The sequence below is a fragment of the Procambarus clarkii genome, chromosome 17 (genome assembly GCF_040958095.1).
Source record: "Procambarus clarkii isolate CNS0578487 chromosome 17, FALCON_Pclarkii_2.0, whole genome shotgun sequence".
Classification (NCBI taxonomy): domain Eukaryota; kingdom Metazoa; phylum Arthropoda; class Malacostraca; order Decapoda; family Cambaridae; genus Procambarus; species Procambarus clarkii.
Genome location: NC_091166.1, coordinates 30649785 through 30677152, shown reverse-complemented (window position 1 = coordinate 30677152; position 27368 = coordinate 30649785). Strand labels below are relative to the sequence as shown.

The 27368-nt window shown below is 46.7% G+C and overlaps 2 protein-coding genes and 1 pseudogene across 2 annotated transcripts; 2 read left to right on the top strand and 1 right to left on the bottom strand.

Moving 5' to 3' along the window:
* Positions 1-14759: 14759 nt before the first annotated feature.
* On the bottom strand, positions 14760-14927 carry LOC138365767 (U2 spliceosomal RNA; annotated as a pseudogene).
* A 5585-nt stretch (positions 14928-20512) lies between these two features.
* LOC138365606 (uncharacterized) lies at positions 20513-21766 on the top strand. The gene is made up of 2 exons (XM_069326083.1): positions 20513-20860; positions 20891-21766. Exons 1-2 carry the CDS (start codon positions 20513-20515, stop codon positions 21764-21766), a joined length of 1224 nt encoding a protein of 407 aa, XP_069182184.1.
* On the top strand, positions 21767-25998 carry LOC138365605 (uncharacterized). The gene is made up of 6 exons (XM_069326082.1): positions 21767-22022; positions 22100-23161; positions 23277-23506; positions 23747-24223; positions 24268-25308; positions 25474-25998. The coding sequence occupies exons 1-6, from the start codon at positions 21767-21769 to the stop codon at positions 25996-25998; spliced, it is 3591 nt and encodes a 1196-aa protein (XP_069182183.1).
* The last annotated feature ends 1370 nt before the right edge of the window (positions 25999-27368 follow it).

Below are 27368 nucleotides of genomic sequence, written 5' to 3'. Positions count from 1 at the left end.
CTCCAAGACATCCCTCCTTCCTCCAAGGCATGTCTTCTTCCTCCAAGGCATGTCTTCTTCCTCCAAGACATCCCTCCATCCTCCAAGACATCCCTCCTTCCTCCAAGACATCCCCCCTTCCTCCAAGACACTCCCTCCTTCCTCCAAGACAAGTCTTCATTTATCATGACACATCTCCCTTATATATACATCTCTTTCCTGTGGAGTATCCTCCATAAAATTTCCTCTTATCCAGGAAACGAACTACAATGTCTTTTCTTCAGCAAGACATCACATTTCCACTTTTGAAGACAGGTATTATTTTTATCATGCGCTATAAATCTCAAAATAGTCAATGTTATCTACATTTTTACTGCTCCTTCGAGTAAGAAAAACGTTTCAATAGCTCCTCAGTTTTCGTTTTGAATGGTATATGATTTTGCATGGAAATTATCCTTTCATTTAGGATATCATTAATTTGATTGAGAATTTCATCTTAAACTCATTTTTAAAACTTGAAAAAAAATTGCCAATTGTGTAACAAGTATTTTCTCCAAAAAATCTTCGTCTGTGCTAAGACACTTTTTTCTCCCTCTGAGGAATCTTTCTATTTTTCCCAAAACATTATTTCGCTTCAGAAATCTGCCGTTGGTGGAGGACTCTTCCCTCTCTTGGGTAAATATTCGGTGTCCTCGTGCCAGACTCACTGAGGGTGAGATGTGCTCATGGTGGACACCGCATTCTTCTGGTCTACAGGTGCACAGGAGGAGACCCCGAGGAGATAGCTTTGTGAGGTGATGCTGGGAGACAGGAGAAGGGAGAGTGTGATGAAAGATGTATTGGGAGAGGAGCAGAAAGGAGGAAATGTCAAAAAATTGCGAAGATGGGGGATAGGAGAAATATAAATGGATCGTTTATATAATATAGGAAGGGAGGAAATAAAGTGAGGAAAATATTTGGTTATGAAGAACTGAGAAATTCAATCATGATGGAGGGACGGAGGCGGGTGGACGGGGCTGTCTGGGACGAGGGAATGAGGATGAGGATGTAGGAAGATGAGAATGTTAGTGGATAGGAAGGACAGGTGAGGAACGGGTACAGGAGGTTGTAAACATTAGTACAGGGGGACGGACAGGTTTCCATAGCTCATGTACTCTCTCAACCCAGCCTTCAGGTAGGTTTCCCTGGTAAACCTGTAATGAGAATGACAATACCTGTTCTTCGGTCCTGCGGGCCCCATGAACACGATTTTAAGAGACTTAAAATAGTACTTGATCGTTCCTGACCTTCGTTAGTTAAGTCTCTGGCTACTTAACCGAGGTACAGTGACCAAGTAGATCAATACATCCTAGCAAGGGATGCTCTCTCGCTAGCGGGAGATGAGGCATATCCTCAGTGGGCAGGATGGGCGTGTTGAGCCCACCCCGGGGTCTCGTGAAGCACTCTGCCTCACAACACAAATTAGAGAGACTGGTTGTGTCTAAGGAACTGACTGGCGTCTGCATTGTATACTGTGGTTAGTGCACGTAACTCCTGCATTGTATACTGTGGTTAGTGCACGTAACTCCTGCATTGTATACTGTGGTTAGTGCACGCAACTCCTGCATTGTATACGGTGGTTAGTGCACGTAACTCCTGCATTGTATACTGTGGTTAGTGCACGTAACTCCTGCAATGTATACTGTGGTTAGTGCACCTAACTCCTGCATTGTATACTGTGGTTAGTGCACGTAACTCCTGCATTGTATACGGTGGTTAGTGCACGTAACTCTTGCATTGTATACTGTGGTTAGTGCACGTAACTCCTGCATTGTATACTGTGGTTAGTGCACGTAACTCCTGCATTGTATACTGTGGTTAGTGCACGTAACTCCTGCATTGTATACGGTGGTTAGTGCACGTAACTCCTGCATTGTATACGGTGGTTAGTACACGTAACTCCTGCATTGTATACGGTGGTTAGTGCACGTTACTCTTGCATTGTATACTGTGGTTAGTGCACGTAACTCTTGCATTGTATACTGTGGTTAGTGCACGTAACTCCTGCATTGTATAATGTGGTTAGTGCACGTAACTCCTGCATTGTATACTGTGGTTAGTGCACGTAACTCCTGCATTGTATACGGTGGTTAGTGCACGTAACTCCTGCATTGTATACTGTGGTTAGTGCACGTAACTCTTGCATTGTATACTGTGGTTAGTGCACGTAACTCCTGCATTGTATACGGTGGTTAGTGCACGTAACTCCTGCATTGTATACGGTGGTTAGTGCACGTAACTCCTGCATTGTATACGGTGGTTAGTGCACGTAACTCCTGCATTGTATACTGTGGTTAGTGCACGTAACTCCTGCATTGTATACTGTGGTTAGTGCACGTAACTCCTGCATTGTATAATGTGGTTAGTGCACGTAATTCCTGCATTGTATACTGTGGTTAGTGCACGTAACTCCTGCATTGTATACGGTGGTTAGTGCACGTAACTCCTGCATTGTATACGGTGGTTAGTGCAAGTAACTCTTGCATTGTATACTGTGGTTAGTGCACGTAACTCCTGCATTGTATACTGTGGTTAGTGCACGTAACTCCTGCATTGTATACTGTGGTTAGTGCACGTAACTCCTGCATTGTATACGGTGGTTAGTGCACGTAACTCTTGCATTGTATACTGTGGTTAGTGCACGTAACTCCTGCATTGTATACTGTGGTTAGTGCACGTAACTCCTGCATTGTATACTGTGGTTAGTGCACGTAACTCCTGCATTGTATACTGTGGTTAGTGCACGTAACTCCTGCATTGTATACTGTGGTTAGTGCACGTAACTCCTGCATTGTATATTGTGGTTAGTGCACGTAACTCCTGCATTGTATACTGTGGTTAGTGCACGTAACTCCTGCATTGTATACGGTGGTTAGTGCACGAAACTCCTGCATTGTATACTGTGGTTAGTGCACGCAACTCCTGCATTGTATACGGTGGTTAGTGCACGTAACTCTTGCATTGTATACGGTGGTTAGTGCACGTAACTCCTGCATTGTATACTGTGGTTAGTGCACGTAACTCCTGCATTGTATACTGTGGTTAGTGCACGTAACTCCTGCATTGTATACTGTGGTTAGTGCACGTAACTCCTGCATTGTATATTGTGGTAAGTGCACGTAACTCCTGCATTGTATACGGTGGTTAGTGCACGTAACTTCTGCATTGTATACTGTGGTTAGTGCACGTAACTCCTGCATTGTATACTGTGGTTAGTGCACGTAACTCCTGCATTGTATACTGTGGTTAGTGCACGTAACTCCTGCATTGTATACTGTGGTTAGTGCACGTAACTCTTGCACTGTATACTGTGGTTAGTGCACGTGGGAGCTGATGTCTCTGCTTGAGGTGACGCTGGCTGACTTCACAGGGTAGAGGTGTCCTGCCTACACTATCCCTGGCCTAGCCTCGTGCCTATGTTCAAAATTTATTTATGTATATATATATATATATATATATATATATATATATATATATATATATATATATATATATATATATATATATATATATATATATATATATATATTAGTATATTTTGGTAGCAGTCTTTCCTGGAGACATATATTATTAAATATGACCGAAAAAGTACGAATTTTCTCAATATTTCTTATATTTCTTTTCACTGTTGATGGCAATTGAAAAATCAGTTCTCCAAAATTCATTTTTATTTCTAGTCTGACACGACACTTGAACGCGTTTCGTAATAACTTATTACATTTTCAAAGACTTTAGTTTACAAACACACAACTATAACTTGCAAACACTAAACAGAGTTTAAACAGCTTTAATTTTATACCTGCATTTGGGTGAGGTGATATGTTACAACAGTTTTGGATGAGGTGAAAACAAACTTTCAACTCAAGACAGATCACGAAACAATGGGTATAATATTTTGGAAGTTAAAGGGAAGAATGGAAGTAACTGCAAAGGGCCTATTGGCCCATATTTCTTGATGCTTCTATATTGGTGCGGAGTCTTGAAGTGGGTAGAATACAGTTGTGCATTAATTGGCTGTTGATTGCTGTTGTCGACTTCTTAATGTGTAGTGCCTCGCAGATATCAAGCCGCCTGCTATCGCTGTATCTATCGATGATTTCCGTGTTTTTTGTTAAGACTTCTCTGGTGATGGTCTGGTTGTGGGAAGAAATTATATGTTCCTTAATGGAGTCCTGTTGCTTATGCATCGTTAATCGCCTGGAAAGAGATGTTGTCTTGCGTATATACTGAATTCTTTGAGGCTTACAGTCCCCAAGTGGGCATTTGAAGGCATAGACGACATTGGTCTCTTTTAAAGCGTTCTGCTTTGTGTCTGGAGAGTTTCTCATGAGTAGGTTGGCCGTTATTTATATATATATATATATATATATATATATATATATATATATATATATATATATATACACACACACACACACACATAAGTGTTCTTACATTTTGTACAGCCACTAGTAAGCATAGCGTTTCGGGCAGGTTCTTAATCTTAATTATCCCCGGAATACGACCCGCCAAATCGCTTAACAACAAGGTACCCCATTCACTGCTGGGTGAACAGAGGTGTTCAGTTAAGGATTGGCGCCTAATCAATCCTCCCCGGCCAGGATATGAATTCACGCCAAATCGCTCGCGAATAGCTGGGGAGAGTGTCTTACCACTGCGCCACGAGAACTGAAAATGACGAACGGGGGAGCAGTAACCTGATTCGCTGGTCGATTGTGATTGCGTCTTAGGATCAAGTGTATTTGGCCTGAGGCTTATTTCTTGTGCGTGTGTCCTCCACGGTGTCTGGAAGACGACTGGCTTCACCAAGCTGGAGACAGTGGTGGCTTGCCCCGGCGCCAGAGTGTTGCCAACTTGACTTGATGTTGTCTTGCGTATATACTGAATTCTTTGAGGCTTACAGTCCCCAAGTGGGCATTTGAAGGCATAGACGACATTGGTCTCTTTTAAAGCGTTCTGCTTTGTGTCTGGAGAGTTTCTCATGAGTAGGTTGGCCGTTATTTATATATATATATATATATATATATATATATATATATATATATATATATATATATATATATATATATATATATATATATATATATATATACACACACACACACACATAAGTGTTCTTACATTTTGTACAGCCACTAGTAAGCATAGCGTTTCGGGCAGGTTCTTAATCTTAATTATCCCCGGAATACGACCCGCCAAATCGCTTAACAACAAGGTACCCCATTCACTGCTGGGTGAACAGAGGTGTTCAGTTAAGGATTGGCGCCTAATCAATCCTCCCCGGCCAGGATATGAATTCACGCCAAATCGCTCGCGAATAGCTGGGGAGAGTGTCTTACCACTGCGCCACGAGAACTGAAAATGACGAACGAGGGAGCAGTAACCTGATTCGCTGGTCGATTGTGATAGCGTCTTAGGATCAAGTGTATTTGGCCTGAGGCTTATTTCTTGTGCGTGTGTCCTCCACGGTGTCTGGAAGACGACTGGCTTCACCAAGCTGGAGACAGTGGTGGCTTGCCCCGGCGCCAGAGTGTTGCCAACTTGACGTAAGATCAAACACTATTCCGTGATAACGACTTTACACACACACGTTCCTATGCATTAGTAATTAGATTAAATGTATATTTCTTTATTATTAAGCACTATTGTTGTTAATCCACGTCTGTTGTTTGCACGTAACTTTGATAAATATAATTCAAGTTAAAGCGTATTAATGTCAATATTGTGTTGATCAATTGTGCTGCATAAATTATTTAATTAATATTTCTCATAAAAATTACTACATATTTTTTTCTAAACGCACCAGATAAGATTTCTGGTGTATACAAATAATGAATTATTAATGATAGATATTATCGTATATCATCATTATTAGCCTCCATCCTAGACAATCCTGATTGGAAATATGATAAAACATCATTTAAATTAAATAACTTTTTTTTGAGGCCTATGAATAGGTTATGATTAATAGACAGACAGACAGACAGACAGACAGACAGACAGACAGACAGAGCACTCTAAACAGAGGAATATTTTCCACTTGCTGTCCACATGCGCCCCGGGGAGACAGTATTTCCCCCTCAGTGTAGTTGCAGGTAACTGTTGGCAACCCGCACTTACCTGAAGAAATATGCAGTATATTAATTACTAATATAGCAGTATTAGTAGGCATCCATCAGTCTCAGGAGACGATGGAGTCGCTCTCTGGTTGTCGGCCTGGAGAGACCTCACCAGGGCGCAAGTGGCCTCAACCAGGGTAGGTTGATATGGGGGAGAAGCTGTCACCCATGCAGCAGGTCCACCCTCTCCACGGCGCCGAAAGTCTCCAATGGAAAGACAAACGCCAATACGATTGGTTCCAGCGCCGTCGCAGGAACTCTCAGAACGCGGTAGAAGGCTACAAGGAATTATTATATTACTATATTAATATTATACTATATTAATTAATAATAATTAATAATGCAGTATATAAGTTACATAGAAACATTACACAACATTTCGTATGACAAACCCGTCATGTGAAGGCGGATAGTTGTTAGTAAAATGTTAGATGAAAGCCAGGCAATGTCTGCGAGACATACGATGTAAACTCAGACACGGAACTTGGGGTATACTGAAAACTCAGAGTCGTCAGTGTGACAGCAGTAGTGCCTTGCATAACTGGCCTAACATTCAGTTTACATGGAGAATGGTATTGACAGGTTTACCTCTGGCTATCATTCTGTGTGAGCGATGGTAACACTGCATGACTCTAGTGTTACCAACACAACAGCTGCAGCAGGTAAACTGTGCCTCACAGTGCTACCAACACAACAGCTGCAGCAGGTAAACTGTGCCTCACAGTGTTACCAACACAACAGCTGCAGCAGGTAAACTGTGCCTCACAGTGTTACCAACACAACAGCTGCAGCAGGTAAACTGTGCCTCACAGTGTTACCAACACAACAGCTACAGCAGGTAAACTGTGCCTCACAGTGGTACCAACACAACAGCTGCAGCAGGTAAACTGTGCCTCACAGTGTTACCAACACAACAGCTGCAGCAGGTAAACTGTGCCTCACAGTGTTACCAACACAACAGCTGCAGCAGGTAAACTGTGCCTCACAGTGTTACCAACACAACAGCTGCAGCAGGTAAACTGTGCCTCACAGTGTTACCAACACAACAGCTACAGCAGGTAAACTGTGCCTCACAGTGTTACCAACACAACAGCTGCAGCAGGTAAACTGTGCCTCACAGTGTTACCAACACAACAGCTGCAGCAGGTAAACTGTGCCTCACAGTGTTACCAACACAACAGCTGCAGCAGGTAAACTGTGCCTCACAGTGTTACCAACACAACAGCTACACCAAGAGAATTATAATCGATAATTCCAACATTTACTTCCTAGACAGACATAGACGAATTCTGCCAGACAAGACACGCTGCATTTTCGAGACAGATGGCAGACAGACAGATGACAGATGGCAGACAGATGACAGATGACAGACAAATAACAGACAGATGAGAGACAGACAGACAGATGAGATGACATATAATGATGCGATAAACAGCAATAAAGATGGGTAACTGGAGGTAGAGAGAAAATTAAGAACGCCATGAATATAGAAGGCGTATGGAGAGGAGACGGGAATACAAATGTGGAGGAGAGGGCTGAGGAGAGGGCTGAGGAGAGGGCTGAGGAGAGTGTTGAGGAGAGTGTTGAGGAGAGGGCTGAGGAGAGTGTTGAGGAGAGGGCTGAGGAGAGGGCTGAGGAGATGGTTGAGGAGAGTGTTGAGGAGAGGGCTGAGGAGAGGGCTGAGGAGAGTGTTGAGGAGAGTGTTGAGGAGAGGGCTGAGGAGAGTGTTGAGGAGAGTGTTGAGGAGAGGGCTGAGGAGAGTGTTGAGGAGAGTGTTGAGGAGAGTGTTGAGGAGAGGGCTGAGGAGAGTGTTGAGGAGAGGGCTGAGGAGAGGGCTGAGGAGAGTGTTGAGGAGAGTGTTGAGGAGAGGGCTGAGGAGAGGGCTGAGGAGATGGTTGAGGAGAGTGTTGAGGAGAGGGCTGAGGAGAGGGCAGAGGAGAGTGTTGAGGAGAGTGTTGAGGAGAGGGCTGAGGAGAGGGCTGTGGAGAGTGTTGAGGAGAGTGTTGAGGAGAGTGTTGAGGAGAGGGCTGAGGAGAGTGTTGAGGAGAGGGCTGAGGAGAGGGCTGAGGAGAGTGTTGAGGAGAGTGTTAAGGAGAAGGCTGAGGAGAGGGCTGAGGAGGGTGTTCAGAAGAGGGCTGAGGAGAGTGTTGAGGAGAGTGTTGAGGAGAAGGCTGAGGAGAGTGTTGAGGAGAGGGCTGAGGAGAGTGTTGAGGAGAGTGTTGAGGAGAGTGTTGAGGAGAGTGTTGAGGAGAGTGTTGATGAGAGTGTTGATGAGAGTGTTGAGGAGAGTGTTGAGGAGAGTGTTGAGGAGAGGGCTGAGGAGAGAGCTGAGGAGAGTGTTGAGGAGAGTGTTGAGGAGAGTGTTGAGGAGAGTGTTGAGGAGAGTGTTGAGGAGAGTGTTGAGGAGAGGGCTGAGGAGAGGGCTGAGGAGAGTGTTGAGGAGAGTGTTGAGGAGAGGGCTGAGGAGAGGGCTGAGGAGGGTGTTGAGAAGAGGGCTGAGGAGAGTGTTGAGGAGAAGGCTGAGGAGAGTGTTGAGGAGAGGGCTGAGGAGGGTGTTGAGAAGAGGGCTGAGGAGAGTGTTGAGGAGAGGGCTGAGGAGAGGGCTGAGGAGAGTGTTGAGGAGAGGGCTGAGGAGAGTGTTGAGGAGAGGGCTGAGGAGAGTGTTGAGGAGAGGGCTGAGGAGAGTGTTGAGGAGAGGGCTGAGGAGAGGGTTGAGGAGAGGGCTGAGGAGAGGGCTGAGGAGAGTGTTGAGGAAAGGGCTGAGGAGAGGGTTGAGGAGAGTGTTGAGGAGAGGGCTGAGGAGAGTGCTGAGGAGAGGGTTGAGGAGTGTTGAGGAGAGGGCTGAGGAGAGGGCTGAGGAGAGTGTTGAGGAGAGTGTTGAGGAGAGGGCTGAGGAGAGTGTTGAGGAGAGTGTTGAGAAGAGGGCTGAGGAGAGTGTTGAGGGGAGAGCTGAGGAGAGGGCTGAGGAGAGGGCTGAGGAGAGGGCTGAGGAGAGAGCTGAGGAGAGCGCTGAGGAGAGTGTTGAAGGGAGAGCTGAGAGGGCTGAGGAGAGGACTGAGGAGAGGGCTGAGGAGAGGGCTGAGGAGAGGACTGAGGAGAGAGCTGAGGAGAGGGCTGAGGAGAGGGCTGAGGAGGGGGCTGTGGAGAGGGCTGAGGAGAGAGCTGAGGAGAGGGCTGAGGAGAGGGCTGAGGAGGGGGCTTTGGAGAGGGCTGAAGAGAGGACTGAGGAGAGAGCTGAGGAGAGGGCTGAGGAGAGGGCTGAGGAGGGGGCTGTGGAGAGACCTGAGGAGAGGACTGAGGAGAGACCTGAGGAGAGGGCTGAGGAGACGCGGAAGACAACGGAAGCCATAAACATCTCAGCAAGTCAGGTTTCATAGGAATTTTCGGTGGAATTTGAAGCGAAGTTTCTCCGGGAATTATTTAAGACATCCCATTTTTTCTCATATTAATGTCAGACTTTCATAAAATATAGAAGATTTGTAGTAATTTTTTTCCTGTGACAGTAAGCATGTAATAAGTGGGGGGGGGGGGGGATAGGGGTGTTACAGCGAGCATGTAACAAGGGGGGTCACCCTTCTGTGCCACCCCCTCACTTTTCTGTGCCACCCCTCACCCTTCTGTACCACCCCTCACCCTTCTGTGCCACACCTCACCCTTCTGTGCCACCCCTCAACCTTCTGTGCCACCCCTCACCCTTCTGTGCCACCCCTCACCCTTCTGTGCCACCCCCTCACCCTTCTGTGCCACCCCCTCACCCTTCTGTGCCACCCCTCACCCTTCTGTGCCACCCCTCGCCCTTCTGTGCCACCCCTCGCCCTTCTGTGCCACCCCTCACCCTTCTGTGCCACCACTCACCCTTCTGTGCCACCCCTCACCCTTCTGTGCCATCCCTCACCCTTCTGTGCCACCCCCTCACCCTTCTGTGCCACCCCTCACCCTTCTGTGCCACCCCTCGCCCTTCTGTGCCACCCTTCACCCTTCTGTGCCACCACTCACCCTTCAGTGCCACCCCTCACCCTTCTGTGCCACCCCTCACCCTTCTGTGCCACCCCCTCACCCTTCTGTGCCACCCCTCACCCTTCTGTGCCACCCCTCGCCCTTCTGTGCCACCCCTCACCCTTCTGTGCCACCACTCACCCTTCTGTGCCACCCCTCACCCTTCTGTGCCACCCCTCACCCTTCTGTGCCACCCCCTCACCATTCTGTGCCACCCCTCCCCTTCCTGTGCCACCCCTCACTCTTCTGTGCCATCCCTCACCCTTCTGTGCCACCCCCTCACCCTTCTGTGCCACCCCTTACCCTTCTGTGCCACCCCTCACCCTTCTGTGCCACCCCCTCACCCTTCTGTGCCACTACTCACCCTTCTGTGCCACCCCTCACCCTTCTGTGCCACCCCTCACCCTTCTGTGCCACCCCTCACCCTTCTGTGCTACCACTCACCCTTCTGTGCCACCACTCACCCTTCTGTGCCACCCCTCACCCTTCTGTGCCACTCCTCACCCTTCTGTGCCAACACTCACCCTTTAGTGCCACCCCTCACCCTTCTGTGCCACCACTCACCCTTCTGTGCCACCATTCACCCTTCTGTGCTACCCCTCACCCTTCTGTGCCACCACTCACCCTTCTGTGCCACCACTCACCCTTCTGTGCCACCACTCACCCTTCTGTGCTACCCCTCACCCTTCTGTGCCATCACACACCCTTCTGTGCCACCACTCACCCTTCTGTGCCACCACTCACCCTTCTGTGCCACCACTCACCCTTCTGTGCCACCATTCACCCTTCTGTGCCACCACTCACCCTTCTGTGCCACCACTCACCCTTCTGTGCCACCACTCACCCTTCTGTGCCACCACACACCCTTCTGTGCTACCACTCACCCTTCTGTGCCACCACTCACCCTTCTGTGCCACCACTCACCCTTCTGTGCCACCATACACCCTTCTGTGCCACCACTCACCCTTCTGTGCCACCACTCACCCTTCTGTGCCACCACTCACCCTTCTGTGCCACCACTCACCCTTCTGTGCCACCACTCACCCTTCTGTGCCACCACTCACCCTTCTGTTCCGCCCCTCACCCTTCTGTGCCACCATACACCCTTCTGTGCCACCACTCACCCTTCTGTGCCACCACTCACCCTTCTGTGCCACCACTCACCCTTCTGTGCCACCACTCACCCTTCTGTGCCACCACTCACCCTTCTGTGCCACCATACACCCTTCTGTGCCACCACTCACCCTTCTGTGCCACCACTCACCCTTCTGTGCCAACCCCTCACCCTTCTGTGCCACCCCCTCACCCTTCTGTGCCACCCCCTCACCCTTCTGTGCCATCCCTCACCCTTCTGTGCCACCATTCACCCTTCTGTGCCACCCCTCACCGTTCTGTGCCACCACTCACCCTTCTGTGCCACCCCTCACCCTTCTGTGCCACTACTCACCCTTCTGTGCCACCCCTCACCGTTCTGTGCCACCACTCACCCTTCTGTGCCACCACTCACCCTTCTGTGCCACCACTCACCCTTCTGTGCCACCCCTCACCCTTCTGTGCCACTACTCACCCTTCTGTGCCACCCCTCACCGTTCTGTGCCACCACTCACCCTTCTGTGCCACCACTCACCCTTCTGTGCCACCACTCACCCTTCTGTGCCACCCCTCACCCTTCTGTGCCACTACTCACCCTTCTGTGCCACCCCTCACCGTTCTGTGCCACCACTCACCCTTCTGTGCCACCACTCACCCTTCTGTGCCACCACTCACCCTTCTGTGCCACCTCGTCTACGTCGCTGGACACACAACTTGTCGTAAAAACTAAAGATGGCGTCCAAGCTGGAGCTGAGAGACGGAGCCGGCAAGAGCGAGGCTGTGGCTGAGATAGCCAGCACTCTCACCCTTGAGCACTCCCTAATGTGCCGCTATCATGCCTCCCGCGCCTCAAGTGTAGCAGCTATGGTAGAATTTTGCGCCGTGAAGGAGTTTGGGGGAGTGCCAGGCTGCCAGCTTGGTCCTGGGCTGAGATAAAGCTGGACAAGCTTGATGACTCGTTGTTCTCTTATATTTTTATATAGCATTAAGATATCAGCTGTTAGGATAAGGTTTTGGGATGGGACGGGGTAAGGAATGGTGCCCAACCACTTTGATTGAAGGCCGACCGAGGATTGAACGCAGGTTGGAAATTGAACGCCGACCAGCCTGAAGCGAGACCGGAGATCTACCGTCTAGTCCAAGTGCTTGGGCAAGCGTGTGGAGAGGAATAATCTGAATTTCTTTTTAAGCTGGTTGTGTGGAGAGACTCATTCCATGGCTGTCATCCCGACCAGAGGATCCAGTGTCCCCCAGTTAACACATATCGGGTTCCGATAGCAAGCAGGGAGAGCCTCGTCTGATATCCAGATTAAGATTTCCTCCGCTTGAGATACTAAAGTATTTTAGGAGAGGAAAAGTATAGGTTAGTGGAGCGCGCGGCCCATCATCACGTTCCAATAATCTACCCCCCTGAGTTTCCCGCCACTGAAGAGCCAATAATCTCTGAGAGGGAATATGTCATAAAGGTTTGGATATCCTTGTCAAAGTCGATATCGTTTTATGAGGACGTATGAATATGGTGGCTGGTGATGAGCACTAAGATTCTCTCAGTAGATGAAGCGAACTCTAATTAAAGGTTCTTGTCAGCAATTCCAACCAACGCAAGAATATATATCCATTCTAAGACAATTTTTCCCATTAGTTACACAAAATCAGACCTAAAATATTCGCAAATTTCATCCATTTAGCGATTAATTCTGACAGAATTTAGAATAACAAATCCACCTGCATATCCCAATTTCTGAATTTCTCTCTGAATTATGACTTCTTCCTGCCGAAGCCTAATACAATTTTGACGTGAATGGTGATGGCTTAGGCTGGCTTAGGCGCGATTATCAAACCCAGATCCAATAATGCCCAGTGGAAATCCTCAAGAGCAGTGCAAATTTAAGGCAAATGTGGGAGACGAAGCCGTAATGAAATTGAAAATGGAGCTTTGTGTTTGCCTGTGTCGTTGATCTCTCTGATATATTGGTTTAAATTAGTATTTTAATAAATTTTGTCTTGATGGGCATATTTATTGGGCAGTCACTCATCCTGTGAGTGAACATATACTGCCAGAGTGTGAGTTTTGGGCAGTGTCACTCATCGTGTGAGCGGGAGTTATTGTGCACCCCATACTCATCCTGAGAACAATGACACAAAGGAATAATTACTTAGAGCACAAAAGTTCTTAATAACCTAATTGGAGATTCTTACATCACCATTTTCCTCAAAACTCGTCAACTAATAATTATGACAACAGTCAGTTACACAAGTTTTGTTTTGCAACACTTATCGTATTTGCGATATATTATTATTAATGGGTGGTAAGTCTTTTGTTAATCCCGAAAATACTTTAAATTATCAGAAGTAATGAGTCACAGAGGAGCTGCTGATTATTGTCATATATCTTCACTCTATATCACTCTTCACTCAATGATATATTATCATATATCTTCACTCTATATCACTCTTCACTCAATGATATATTATCATATATCTTCACTCTATCTCACTCTTCACTTAATTATATATTGGCATATATCTTCACTCTATATCACTCTTCACTCAATGATATACTATCATAGATCATCACTCTATCTCACTCTTCACTTAATTATATATTATCATATAACTTCAGTCTATATCACTCTTCACTCAATGATATACTATCATATATCTTCACTGTTTATTTATTAATATCTTGTATTTCGTTTATCTTGTAGACACGAAGAAGAATACAGAGTAAGGACTTGAGATATTTCTTCATTATTTATAAGATGGTTCGCCATTTTATGCAGTTTAAGGTTTAGACTTATCTCTAACTGGCAACATTTGTCACTCTGTAAGAGGTAATGGTCTTGTTTCTTCCTTTGTCCACACACTTGCACTTTACTTCAGGATTCTGTACACCAGTTGAATAGCAGTTGAGAGGCGGAACCAAAGAGCCGAAGCTCAGCCCTCGCAATTACAACTAAGTGATTACTTCTATTAGACCCCTGGGCCTAGATTCATGAAGCAGTTACGCAAGTACTTACGAACGTGTACATCTTTCCTCAATCTTTGATGGCTTTGGTTACATTTATTAAAAAGTTTACAAGCATGAAAACTTCCCAATCAACTGTTGTTATTGTTATAAACAGCCTCCTTGTGCTTCGGGGCTCATTAACTGTTTAATAATTGTAAACAAAGCCACCAAAGATTGAGAAAAAATGTACAGGTTCGTAAGTGCTTGCGCAACTGCTTCGTGATTCTGGCCATTGAACAAGCCGAACTACCAGAGGTACTTGCTTGAGGAAGTCGAATTCAAGTTGAGACAACGCCAGTTATTCTTGAGACTGTTACTTGCCCCGTACTCGTTGATCTGCTCCCATTGTTTGACTCATTTCACTCGGTGGAAAAATTGATCTACTAGTTATTGTTGAACCTCTTCTACTTTCTTCGAATTCTAAGAGTTCTCGTCTAATAGCTATGTAGTTCTGTTACATAAGATTATTTTCAGCTTTCTCTATTGTTTCTACCAATTTAAGAAGGCCTCAATATTAATGATGTTCCTATTTAACCAACCGGGCCGATCCGCGGCAAAGGTGGAGCAAGCTCCTAGCACTTCGCCATGTTGCAAAAATCAGTTTAATATCGAGGATCCCACATGGGGATCGTATCAGATATTAAGCTGATAAGAACAGATTTTATTCTTTCCCTTAATGTTATTGAAACTATTTAATGTTAATATAATATATAATATATAATATATAATGATGTAGCTGGGACTTACACCCATGTAGCTGGGACTTACACCCATGTAGCTGTGACTTACACCCATGTAGCTGGGACATACACCTATGTAGCTGGGACTTACACCCATGTAGCTGGGACTTACACCCATGTAGCTGGGACTTACACTCATGTAGCTGGGACTTACTCCCATGTAGCTGGGACTTACACCCATGTAGCTGGGACTTACACCCATGTAGCTGGGACTTACACCCATGTATCTGGGACTTACACCGATGTAGCTGGGACTTACACCCATGTAGCTGGGACTTACACCCATGTAGCTGGGACTAACACCCATGTAGCTGGGACTTACACCCATGTAGCTGGGACATACACCCATGTAGCTGGGACTTACACCCATGTAGCTGGGACTTACACCCATGTAGCTGGGACTTACACCCATGTAGCTGTGACTTACACCCATGTAGCTGGGACTTACACCCATGTAGCTGGGACTTACACCGATGTAGCTGGGGCTTACACCCATGTAGCTGGGACTTACACCCATGTAGCTGGTACTTACACCCATGTAGCTGGGACTTACACCCATGTAGCTGGGACTTACACCCATGTAGCTGGGACTTACACCCATGTAGCTGGGACTAACACCCATGTAGCTGGGACTTACACCCATGTAGCTGGGACTTACACCCATGTAGCTGGGACTTACACCCATGTAGCTGGGACTTACTCCCATGTAGCTGGGACTTACACCCATGTAGCTGGGACTTACACCCATGTAGCTGGGACTTACACCCATGCAGCTGGGACTTACACCCATGTAGCTGGGACTTACACCCATGTAGCTGGGACTTACACCCATGTAGCTGGGACTTACACCCATGTAGCTGGGGCTTACACCCATGTAGCTGGGACTTACACCCATGTAGCTGGGACTTACACCCATGTAGCTGGGACTTACTCCCATGTAGCTGGGACTTACACCCATGTAGCTGGGACTTACACCCATGTAGCTGGGACTTACACCCATGTAGCTGGGACTTACACCCATGTAGCTGGGACTTACACCCATGTAGCTGGGACTTACACCCATGTAGCTGGGACTTACACCCCATGTAGCTGGGACTTACACCGATGTAGCTGGGGCTTACACCCATGTAGCTGGGACTTACACCCATGTAGCTGGGACTTACACCCATGTAGCTGGGACTTACACCCATGTAGCTGGGACTTACACCCATGTAGCTGGGACTTACACCCCTGTAGCTGGGACTTACACCCATGTAGCTGGCACTTACACCCATGTAGCTGGGACTTACACCCATGTAGCTGGCACTTACACCCATGTAGCTGGGACTTACACCCATGTAGCTGGGACTTACACCCATGTAGCTGGGACTTACACCCATATAGCTGGGACTTACACCCATGTAGCTGGGACTTAAACCCATGTAGCTGGAACTTACACCCATGTAGCTGGGACTTACACCCATGTAGCTGGGACTTACACCCATGTAGCTGGGACTTACACCCATCTAGCTGGGACTTACTCCCACGTAGCTGGGACTTACTCCCATGTAGCTGGGACTTACACCCATGTAGCTGGGACTTACACCCATGTAGCTGGGACTTACACCCATCTAGCTGGGACTTACTCCCATGTAGCTGGGGCTTTCTCCCATGTAGCTGGGACTTACACCCATGTAGCTGGGACTTACACCCATGTAGCTGGGACTTACACCCATGTAGCTGGGACTTACTCCCACGTAGCTGGGACTTACTCCCATGTAGCTGGGACTTACACCCATGTAGCTGGGACTTACACCCATGTAGCTGGGACTTACACTCATCTAGCTGGGACTTACTCCCATGTAGCTGGGACTTACTCCCATGTAGTTGGGGCATTCTCTCATGTAGCTGGGACTTACACCCATGTAGCTGGGACTAACTCCCATGTAGCTGGGACTTACACCCATGTAGCTGGGGTTTCTCCCATCTAGCTGGGGCTTTCTCCCATGTAGCTTGGACTTACACCCATGAAGATGAAACTTACTCCCATGTAGCTGGGGCTTACACCAATGTAGCTGGGACTTACTCCCATGTAGCTGGGACTTACTCCCATGTAGCTCGGACTTACACACATGTAGCGCATGGAATTACACCCATGTACTTGGACTTACACCCATGTAGCTGGGACTTACTCCCATGTAGCTGGGACTTACACCCATGTAGCTGGGCTTTACACCCATGTAGCTGGGATTTACACCCATGTAGCTGGGACTTACTCCCATGTAGCTGGGACTTACACCTATGTAGCTGGGACTTACTCCCATGTAGCTGGGACATACACCCATGTAGCTGGGACTTACTCCCATGTAGCTGGGACTTACACCCATGTAGCTGGGACTTACACCCATGAAGCTGGGAATTACACCTATGTAGCTGGGACTTACTCCCATGTAGCTGGGACTTACTCCCATGTAGCTGGGACTTACACCCATGTAGCTCGGACTTTCTCCCATGTAGCTGGGACTTACTCTCATGTAGATCGGACTTACATCAATGTAGCTGGGACTTACACCCATGTAGCTGGACTTACACCCATGTAGCTGGGATTTACTCCTATGTAGCTGAGACTTACACCCATGTAGCTGGGACTTACACCCATGTAGCTGGGACTTACACCTATGTAGCTGGGACTTACTCTCATGTAGATCGGACTTACACCCATGTAGCTGGGATTTACTCCTATGTAGCTGAGACTTACACCCATGTAGCTGGGACTTACACCCATGTAGCTGAGACTTACACCCATGTAGCTGGGACTTACTCCCATGTAGCTTGGGCTTACACCTATGTAGCGTGGACTTATACCCATGTAGCTGGGACTTACACCCATGTAACTGGACTTACACCCATGTAGCTGTGACTTACACCCATCTAGCTGAGACTTACACCCATGTAGCTGGGACTTACACCCATGTAGCAGGGACTTACACCCATATTGTTGGGACTTACACCCACGTAGCTGGGACTTACACCCATGTTGCTGGGACTTACACTCATGTAGCTGGGACTTACTCACATGTAGCTGGGACTTACACCTATGTAGCTGGGACTTACTCCCATGTAGCTGGGACTTACACCTATGTAGCTGGGACTTACTCCCATGTAGCTGGGACTTACACCCGTGTAGCTGGGACTTACACCTATGTTGCTGGGACTTACACCCATGTAGCTGGGACTTACACCCATGTAGCTGGGACTTACACCCATGTAGCTGGGACTTGCACCAAAAGTAGGTCGGACTTACACCCATGTAGCTGTGACTTACTCCCATGTAGCTGGGACTTACACCCATGTAGCTGGGACTTTCTCCCATGTAGCTGGGACTTACGCCCATGTAGCTAAGACTTACTCACATATTGCTGGGACTTACACCCATGTAGCTGGGACTTACACCCATGTAGCTGGGACTTACACCTATGTAGCTGGGACTTACTCCCATGAAGCTGGGACTTACACCTATGTAGCTGGGACTTATATCAATGTAGCTGGGACTTACACCCTTGTAGCTGAGATTTACACCAATGTAGCTGGGACTTACACACATGTAGCTAGGACTTACACCCATGTAGCTGGGGCTTACACTTATGTAGCTGGGACTTAAACCCATGTAGCTGGGACTTACTCCCATGTAGCTGGGACTTACTCCCATGTAGCAGGGACTTACACCCAAGTAGCTGGGACTTAAACCCATGTAGCTGGGACTTAAACCCATGTAGCTGGGACTTACTCCCATGTAGCTGGGACTTAAACCCGTGAAGGTTTTTTTAGGATATACCAAGCTGGCTGGTCATTTTTACACACCCAGAGCAAGTGGCCAGCTCTCAGTGCCGTAGTGTTACTCACTCCTGTACAAGCCGAATGGAATCTATTCTTACAGATATAACATTCAATTCCCATTGCCTTCGACTTTAAGGAGTTGTTACAGTGGCCACAAATTTGGGCCATGTAGCTGAGACTTACTCAACTGTCTCAAGTGATCGCTAATTAAGGTGATTAACACGTATCAGCCCTCATACTTACATAGTGTTCTGGGTGCCTGGGAGAAGGAACCTTAAAATAACAGGATCTATTTATATTCATCAGTTTATATATTTATATTCATTCACTTATATTTTACTGCGACCGTGTGACCTAAGTGGTCGGGATCCAGCTTTGTCCTCTCTCTTCCCTTCTCTGGATAGGTTATCCCTACTTCTACCAGGTACTCAAATACCAGTACGCTGTGGTCACTCATTCTCTTTGAGGCTTATAATTGGAATTCCCTTATATCTGACTCATTCAGAGTGAATATGAGGTCAAGTCTAGCTGGTTCGTTGTTGCCACTTATTCATGTGGCTCACTTGACATGTTGACTCAGAAAGTACCTTGTTGCCACTTCCAATAATTTAGCTCCCCATGTATCTGAACCTCAATGTGGGTCTCCATTCTCCCAGTCTATCTTCCTGTGGATGAAGTCGCCCATGGTTAAGAGTCTGGAGCCATTCCTTCTGGCAACTGAAGTTGCTCTCTCTATTATTATATTAATGGCTGACATGTTGTTTCTATTAAACTTCTGTCTAGGTCTTCTCTACTTTAATGGAAGGTTGTAAATTACTGATACTATGATCTTAGGTCCACCCATTGTCACAGTTCCAGTTATGTAATCTCTGTATCCTCCACAGCCAGGAATTTCCATCTCTTCACAACTCTAGTCTTTCCTTACCAGAAGTAACACTCCTCCTCCTCCTCTCCCTTCCCTCTCTTTCCTTACTATAGTAGTCATATGGAATCACATGTGCTGTCCCGTCTTGAGTACTGCTCAATACTCACTTTCCCCTTTAGAGCAGGAATAATTGCTGAAATAGAGGGAAAACATGTATAGCATACATAGACACGGTAAACCACCTATACTGTTGGTGTCGTCTCAAAGTTCTCAAAATATATTCTCTTGAAAGAAGGCGAGAGAGTTATCAGAGGTTTCAAGTGTTGTGTCGTAGAGAGGTATCAAATATATACATGGAAAATATCATGTATTTTCAGGTCTAAGCCCTTTATTTACACAATAAAATAACAACTTACGATATGTGAACGATATGGAAGTAAATGCAGAACAGAGCCAATTAAGAATAGAAGTGCCATTGGCACAATAAGGGAATACTGTCTGAATATCAGAATCCATGGCTGTTCAATATCCTCCTTTCATGTAAAAGAAAAATTGCCTGAACAAATGTAGAAGCCTTGAAGAAAAACTGGAAACTTTCTGCAAGTGCCTGACCAATCGAGCTGTAGTGGAAATGTGGGCCTGCGGACCGCTCCGAGCAACAGCCTGTTGAGCCAAGAAGACACAAGTCAAACCTGGTCCCGGGACGGGCATGGGGACTTGGGCATGGGGACTTGGGCATGGGGAATTGAGGAACTCCCAGAACCCCATCCAGGCACAATTCAGGATACACGAGGGCAGGCTGAGAGAGGAAATTATGTGGGCTAGCAGATTCTTAAAAGGTTCGATGAAAGAGGTCATGGCTGTAAGTGGTCAGAGTTTGAGAGGGCAGAATATGAGAGCAGCCATTAAGAACACAGCGGCCATTAACAACACAGTAGTCATAGAGAAGACAGCAGCCATAGAGAAGACAGCAGCCATTAAGAACGCAGCAGTCACTAAGAACACAGAAGTCATTGAGAACACAGCAGCCACTGAGAAAACAGTAACAATTAAGAATACAGCAGCCATTAAGAATACAGCAGCCATTGAGAACACAGCAGCCATTAGGAATACAGCAGCCATTAAGAACACAACAGTCATTAAGAACATATTAGCCATAGAGAACACAGAAAGAATTAAGAATATAGCAGCCATTAAGAATACAGTAGCCATAGAGAACTCAGCAGCCATTTAGAACACAGCAGCCATTGAGAACACAGCAGCCATAGAGAACACAGCAACCATTAAGAACACAGCAGCCATTAAGAACACAGCAGCTATTAAGAACACAACAGCCATTAAGAACACCGCAACCATTGAGAACATAGCAGCCATTAAGAACAGACCAGCCATTAGGAACACAACAGCCATTAAGAACACAGCAGCCCTTAAGAACACAGCAGCCATTAAGAACACAACAGCCATTAAGAACACAGCAGCCATTGAGAACACAGCAGCCATTGAGAACATAGCTACCATTGAGAACACAGCAGCCATAGAGAACACAGCAACAATAGATAACAAAGCAGGCATAGAGAAGACAGCAGCCATTGAGAAGACAGCAGCCATAGAGAACACAGCAGCCATAGAGAACACAAAAGCCATTGAGAACACAGCAGCCATTGAGAACACAGCAACTATAGAGAACACAACAGCCTTTGAGAAGACAGTAGCCATAGAGAACACAGCGGCCATAGAGAACACAACAGCCATAGAGACCACAGCAGCCATTGAGAACACAGCAGCCATAGAGAACATAGCAATAGAGAACACAGCAGCCATAGAGAACACAGAGCCAATGAGAACACTGCAGCCATGGAGAACACAACAGCCATTAAGAAAACAGCAGCCATTAGGAATACAGCAGCCATTAAGAATGCAGCAGCAATTGAGAACACAGCAGCCATTGCGAACACAGCGGCCACTAACCACACAGCAGCCATGGAGAACAGAGCAGCCAATCAGAACACAGCAGCCATTAAGAACACAGCAGCCATTAAGAACACATCAGCCATTAAGAACACAGCAGCCATTAAGAACAAAGCAGCCATTAAGAACTCAGCAGCCATAGATGAACACAGCAGGAATACAGAACACAGCAGCCATTGAGAACAAAGCAGCCATTAACAACACAGCAGCCATTAAGAACACAGCAGCAATCAAGAACACAGCAGCCATTAAGAACACAGCAGCCATTGAGAACACAGCAGCCATTAAGAACACAGCAGCCATTAGGAACACAGCAACCATTAAGAACACAGCAGCCATTAAGAACACCGCAGCCATTAAGAACACAGCAGCCATTAAGAACACAACATCCATTAAGGGCACAGCAGACATTGAGCACAAAGCAACCATAAAGAACACAGCAGCCATTAAGACACAGCAGTTATTGGGAACACAGCAGCCATTGAGAACATAGCAGTCATAGAGAACACAGCAGCCTTAGAGAACACAGCAGCCATAGAGAACACAGCAGCCATAGAGAACACTGCAGCAATTGAGAATACAGCAGCCATTGAGAATACAGCAGCCATTGAGAATACAGCAGCCATTGAGAACACAGCAGACAATAAGAACGCAGCAGTCCTTAAGAACTCAACAGCCATTAAGAACACAACAGCCATTAAGAACACAGCAACCATAGAGAACAGAGCAACCATTGAGAACACAGCAGTAATTGAGAACACAGCAGTAATTGAGAACACAGCAGCCATTAAGAACACATTGGCCTTTATGAACACAGTAGATATTAACAACACAGAAACCATTAAGAAAACAGCAGTCATTAATAACACAGCAGCCATTAGGATCACAGCATCCATTAAGAACACAGCAGCCATTGAGAACATAGCAGACATTAAGAACACAGCGGCTATTAAGGACACATTAGCCATAGAGAACACAGCAGCCATAGAGAACAGAGCAGCCATTAAAAACACAGCAGCCATTAAGAACACAGCAGGCATTAAGAACGCAGCAGCAATACATAACACAGCAGCCATTAAGAACACAGCAGCCATTAGGAACACAGCCACCATTAAGAACACAGCAGCCATTCAGAACACCGCAGCCATTCAGAACACAGCAGCCATTGAGAACACAGCAGCCATTAAGAACACAGCTGTCATCAAGAATACAACATCTATTAAGAACACAGCTGACATTGAGCACAAAGCAGCCATTAAGAACACAGCAGCCATTAAGAACACAGCAGCCATTGACAATACATTAGCCATTGAGAACACAGAAACTATTGAGAACACAGCAGCGATTGAGAACACAGTAGTTATTGGGAACACAGCAGTAATAGAGAACACAGCAGCCATAGAGAAAATTGTAGCCATAGAGAACACAGCAGCCATAGAGAACACATCTGCCATTGGGAACACAGCAGCCATAGAGAACACAACAGCCACTGAGAAGACTGCAGCCATTGAGAACATAGCAGCCTTTGAGAACTGCGGCCATTGAGAACACAGCAGCCATAGAGAACACAACAGCAATAGAGACCATAGCAGCCATAGAGAACACATCATCCATATAGAACACAGTAGCCATAGAGACCACATCAGCCATAGGGATCACAGCAACCATTGAGAACACAGCAGCCATAGAGAACACAACAGCAGTAGAGAACACAGCAGCCATAGAGATCATAGCAGCCATAGAGAGCACACCAGCCATAGAGAACACAGCAGCCATAGAGAACACAACAGCAATAGTGACCACAGCAGCCATAGAGAACACATCAGCCATAGAGAACACACCAGCCATAGAGACCATAGCAGCCATAGAGAACACAGCAGCCGTAGAGAACACATCAGCCATATAGAACACAGTAGCCATAGAGACCACAACAGCCATAGAGAAAATTGCAGCCGTAGAGAACACAGCAGCCATAGAGACCACAACAGCCATAGAGAAAATAGCAGCCGTAGAGAACACATGAGCCATAGAGAACACAGCAGCCATAGAGAGCACAGCAGCCATAGAGAACACTGCAGCCATTGAGAACACAGCAGCTAGTTAGAACACAGCGGTCATTGAGAACACAGCAGCCGTAGAGAACACAACAGTCATAGAGACCACTGCAGCCATAGAGAACATAGCAGCCATAGAGAACATAGCAGACATAGAGAACACATCAGCCATAGAGAACACAGCTGCCATAGAGAACACAGCAGAAATAGAGAACACAACAGTCATAGAAACCACAGCAGCCATAGAGAACACAGCAGCCATAGAGAACATAGCAGCCATAGAGAACACATCAGCCATAGGGAACACAGCAGCCATAGAGAACACAGCAGCCATAGAGAACACAACAACCACAGAGAACACAGCAGCCATTGAGAACACAGCAGCCATAGAGAACACTGCAGCCATAGGGAACACAGCAGCCATAGAGAACACAGCAGCCATAGAGAACACAACAACCATAGAGAACACAGCAGCCATTGAGAACACAGCAGCCATAGAGAACACTGCAGCCATAGAGAACACAGCAGCCATTGATAACTCAGCGGTCATTGAGAACACAGCACAATAGAGAACACAACAGTCATAGAGACCAGGGCAGCCATAGAGAACACAGCAGCCATAGAGAACACAGCAGCCATTGAGAACACAGCAGCCATACAGAACACAACAGTAATAGAGACCACAGCAGCCATAGAGAACACATCAGCCATAGAAAACTCAGCAGCCATAGAGACCATAGCAGCCATAGAGAACACAGCAGCCATAGAGAACACATCAGCCATAGAAAACTCAGCAGCCATAGAGAACACAGCAGCCATAGAGAACATAGCAGCGATAGAGAACACATCAGCCATAGGGAACACAGCAGCCATGGAGAACACAGCAGCCATAGAGAACACAACAACCATAGAGAAAACAGCAGCCATTGAGAACACAGCAGCCATAGAGAACACTGCAGCCATAGAGAACAGGGCAGCCATTGATAACTCAGCGGTCATTGAGATCACAGCAGCAATAGAGAACACAACAGTCATAGAGACCAGGGCAGCCATAGAGAACACAGCAGCCATAGAGAACACAGCAGCCATTGAGAACACAGCAGCCATAGAGAACACAACAGTAATAGAGACCACAGCAGCCATAGAGAACACATCAGCCATAGAAAACTCAGCAGCCATAGAGACCATAGCAGCCATAGAGAACACAGCAGCCATAGAGAACACATCAGCCATAGAAAACTCAGCAGCCATAGAGACCATAGCAGCCATAGAGAACACAGCAGCCATAGAGAACACAGCAGCCATAGAGAACACAGCAGTCATAGGAAACACAGCAGCCATAGAGAACCCTGCGGCCATTGAGAACACAGCAGCCATTGAGAACACAGCAGCCATAGAGAACACAGCAGCCATAGAGAACACAGCAGCCATTGAGAACACAGCAGTCATAGGAAACACAGCAGCCATAGAGAACACTGCGGCCATTGAGAACACAGCAGCCATAGAGAACACTGCGGCCATTGAGAACACAGCAGCCATAGAGAACACTGCGGCCATTGAGAACACAGCAGCTATAGAGAACACAGCATCTATAGGGGACACAGAAGCCATAGAGAACACACCAGCCATAGTGAACACAGCAGCTATAGATAACACAGCAGCCATAGAGAACACAACAGCCACGTAGAATACAGCAGCCATTGAGAACAAAGCAGCCATTGAGAACACAGCAACTATTGAGAAGACAGCAGCCATAGAGAACACAGCAGCAATAGAGAACACAACAGCCACGTAGAATACAGCAGCCATTGAGAAGAGAGCAGCCATAGAAAACACAGCAGCCATAGAGAACTCAGCAGCTATAGAGAAGACAGCAGCCATTGAGAACACAGCAGCCATTGAGAAGACAGCAGCCATTGAGAACACAGCAGCCATTGAGAACACAGTAGCCATAGAAAACACAGCAGCCATAGAGAACTCAGCAGCCATTGAGAAGACAGCAGCCATTGAGAAGACAGCAGCCATTGAGAAGACAGCAGCCATTGAGAACACAGCAGCCATTGAGAACACAGCAGCCATAGAAAACACAGCAGCCATAGAGAACTCAGCAGCCATTGAGAAGACAGCAGCCATTGAGAACACAGCAGCCATTGAGAACACAGCAGCCATTGAGAAGACAGCAGCCATTGAGAAGACAGCAGCCATTGAGAAGACAGCAGCCATAGAGAACACAGCAGCCATAGAGAACACAGCAACCATTGAGAACACAGCAGCCATTGAGAACACAGCAGCCATAGAGACCACAGCAACCATAGAGTAGACAGCAGCCATTGACGAGAGACTGACAAATACTGAGATATCATCTGAGGAAAATCATGAGGCCACTAGCATTACTAGGGGAAACTAAGGCCATCAGACTGGATAATTTATCATGTTAACATGTAAATGTTAACTAGGCCTGCACAAGCTCGCACTCTGCCTCTGGTCTTTACCGACTTGACAGTTCCAAAGGAAAATTTCCTCACCAGGTGTCCGGGTGACGGATGCCGTATCAGTGTACAGACGTTGGGACGGGAAGGAGACGCGCCTACCGTCAGGTATCTCAAACAAACATTCACTGTAGGGAACTGCAGTGAATAAATCTTTCACTGCAGGAGTACTGCAGAAAAATCAAGTTATAATTTGGTAAACTCCTAAAGAGAGAGAGAGAGAGAGAGAGAGAGAGAGAGAGAGAGAGAGAGAGAGAGAGAGAGATAGAGAGAGAGAGAGAGAGAGAGAGGGAGAGAGAGAGAGAGAGAGAGAGAGAGAGAGAGAGAGAGAGAGAGAGAGAGAGAGAGAGAGAGAGAGAGAGAGAGAGAGAGAGAGAGAATTGTGCTAAGCAAGCACCATCATGGCTGCAGGGAATTTAAATCAATCCTTACGAACATAAAATAATGCTTAACAGAGAGTATGGGACAGGTTGTGTAGTTTATGATACAGTTCCACATAATAGTCTTATTACACAAACGAGAGAGACTGGCGAGAGTGAGCAGATGACCGCTGACATTGGTCAAGGAATACCTATACAGTCAGGAGTCTGAGAGTCACAGACATGGTTGATATGTAGGACTTCCGTAAACAAGCGGAGTACCACAGGGACCCTTGCTAGGACCCTTAAAGTTTCCTATTTACGTTAAATGTCAGTTTACAGGACTTGAGTACTAACCTATCAGGGAATATGGGGAAGTGAGGGCATGACCTTAATGCCCTTCCAACTAGCCTTGTTGTACTAGTTACAAGATAGTATAGCTCCTCTAAAGTTCAAAGTCCCTCTCGAATCTACTTTGAAGTTGTGGATGGAGGTGGCTTTCCCAGCTTCCTCCCTCGGTGCCTCTCACTTGCTGACTACCCACACTGGATATAACTGTTTCCTTGCATATCTTCGAATTACTCCCAGCAGGACACATCAACCATGAGGACTCTGCAACCACTGAGGACAGCAGCCGCATTAAGGATACATCAACCACTGACAACACAGCCAGCAACCACTGAGGACACATCAACCACTGAGGACACATCAACCACTGAGGACACATCAACCACTGAGGACACATCAACCACTGAGGACACATCAACCATGAGGACACATCAACCACTGAGGACACATCAACCACTGAGGACAGCAGCCGCATTAAGGATACATCAACCACT

What these genes read in the sequence shown, in the direction of transcription:
- LOC138365606 (XM_069326083.1), top strand. Translation starts at nt 20,513, where the DNA reads ATGGCTGTAAGTGGTCAGAGTTTGAGAGGGCAGAATATGAGAGCAGCC. An exon ending in TAGCAGCCATTAAGAATACA is followed by an intron (nt 20,861 to 20,890) that starts GTAGCCATAGAG and finishes GCAGCCATTTAG; the next exon opens with AACACAGCAGCCATTGAGAA.
- LOC138365605 (XM_069326082.1), top strand. Translation starts at nt 21,767, where the DNA reads ATGAACACAGCAGGAATACAGAACACAGCAGCCATTGAGAACAAAGCA. An exon ending in CCATAGAGAACACAGCAGCC is followed by an intron (nt 23,507 to 23,746) that starts GTAGAGAACACA and finishes GCGGTCATTGAG; the next exon opens with AACACAGCAGCCGTAGAGAA. An exon ending in TAGAGAACACACCAGCCATA is followed by an intron (nt 25,309 to 25,473) that starts GTGAACACAGCA and finishes ACAGCCACGTAG; the next exon opens with AATACAGCAGCCATTGAGAA.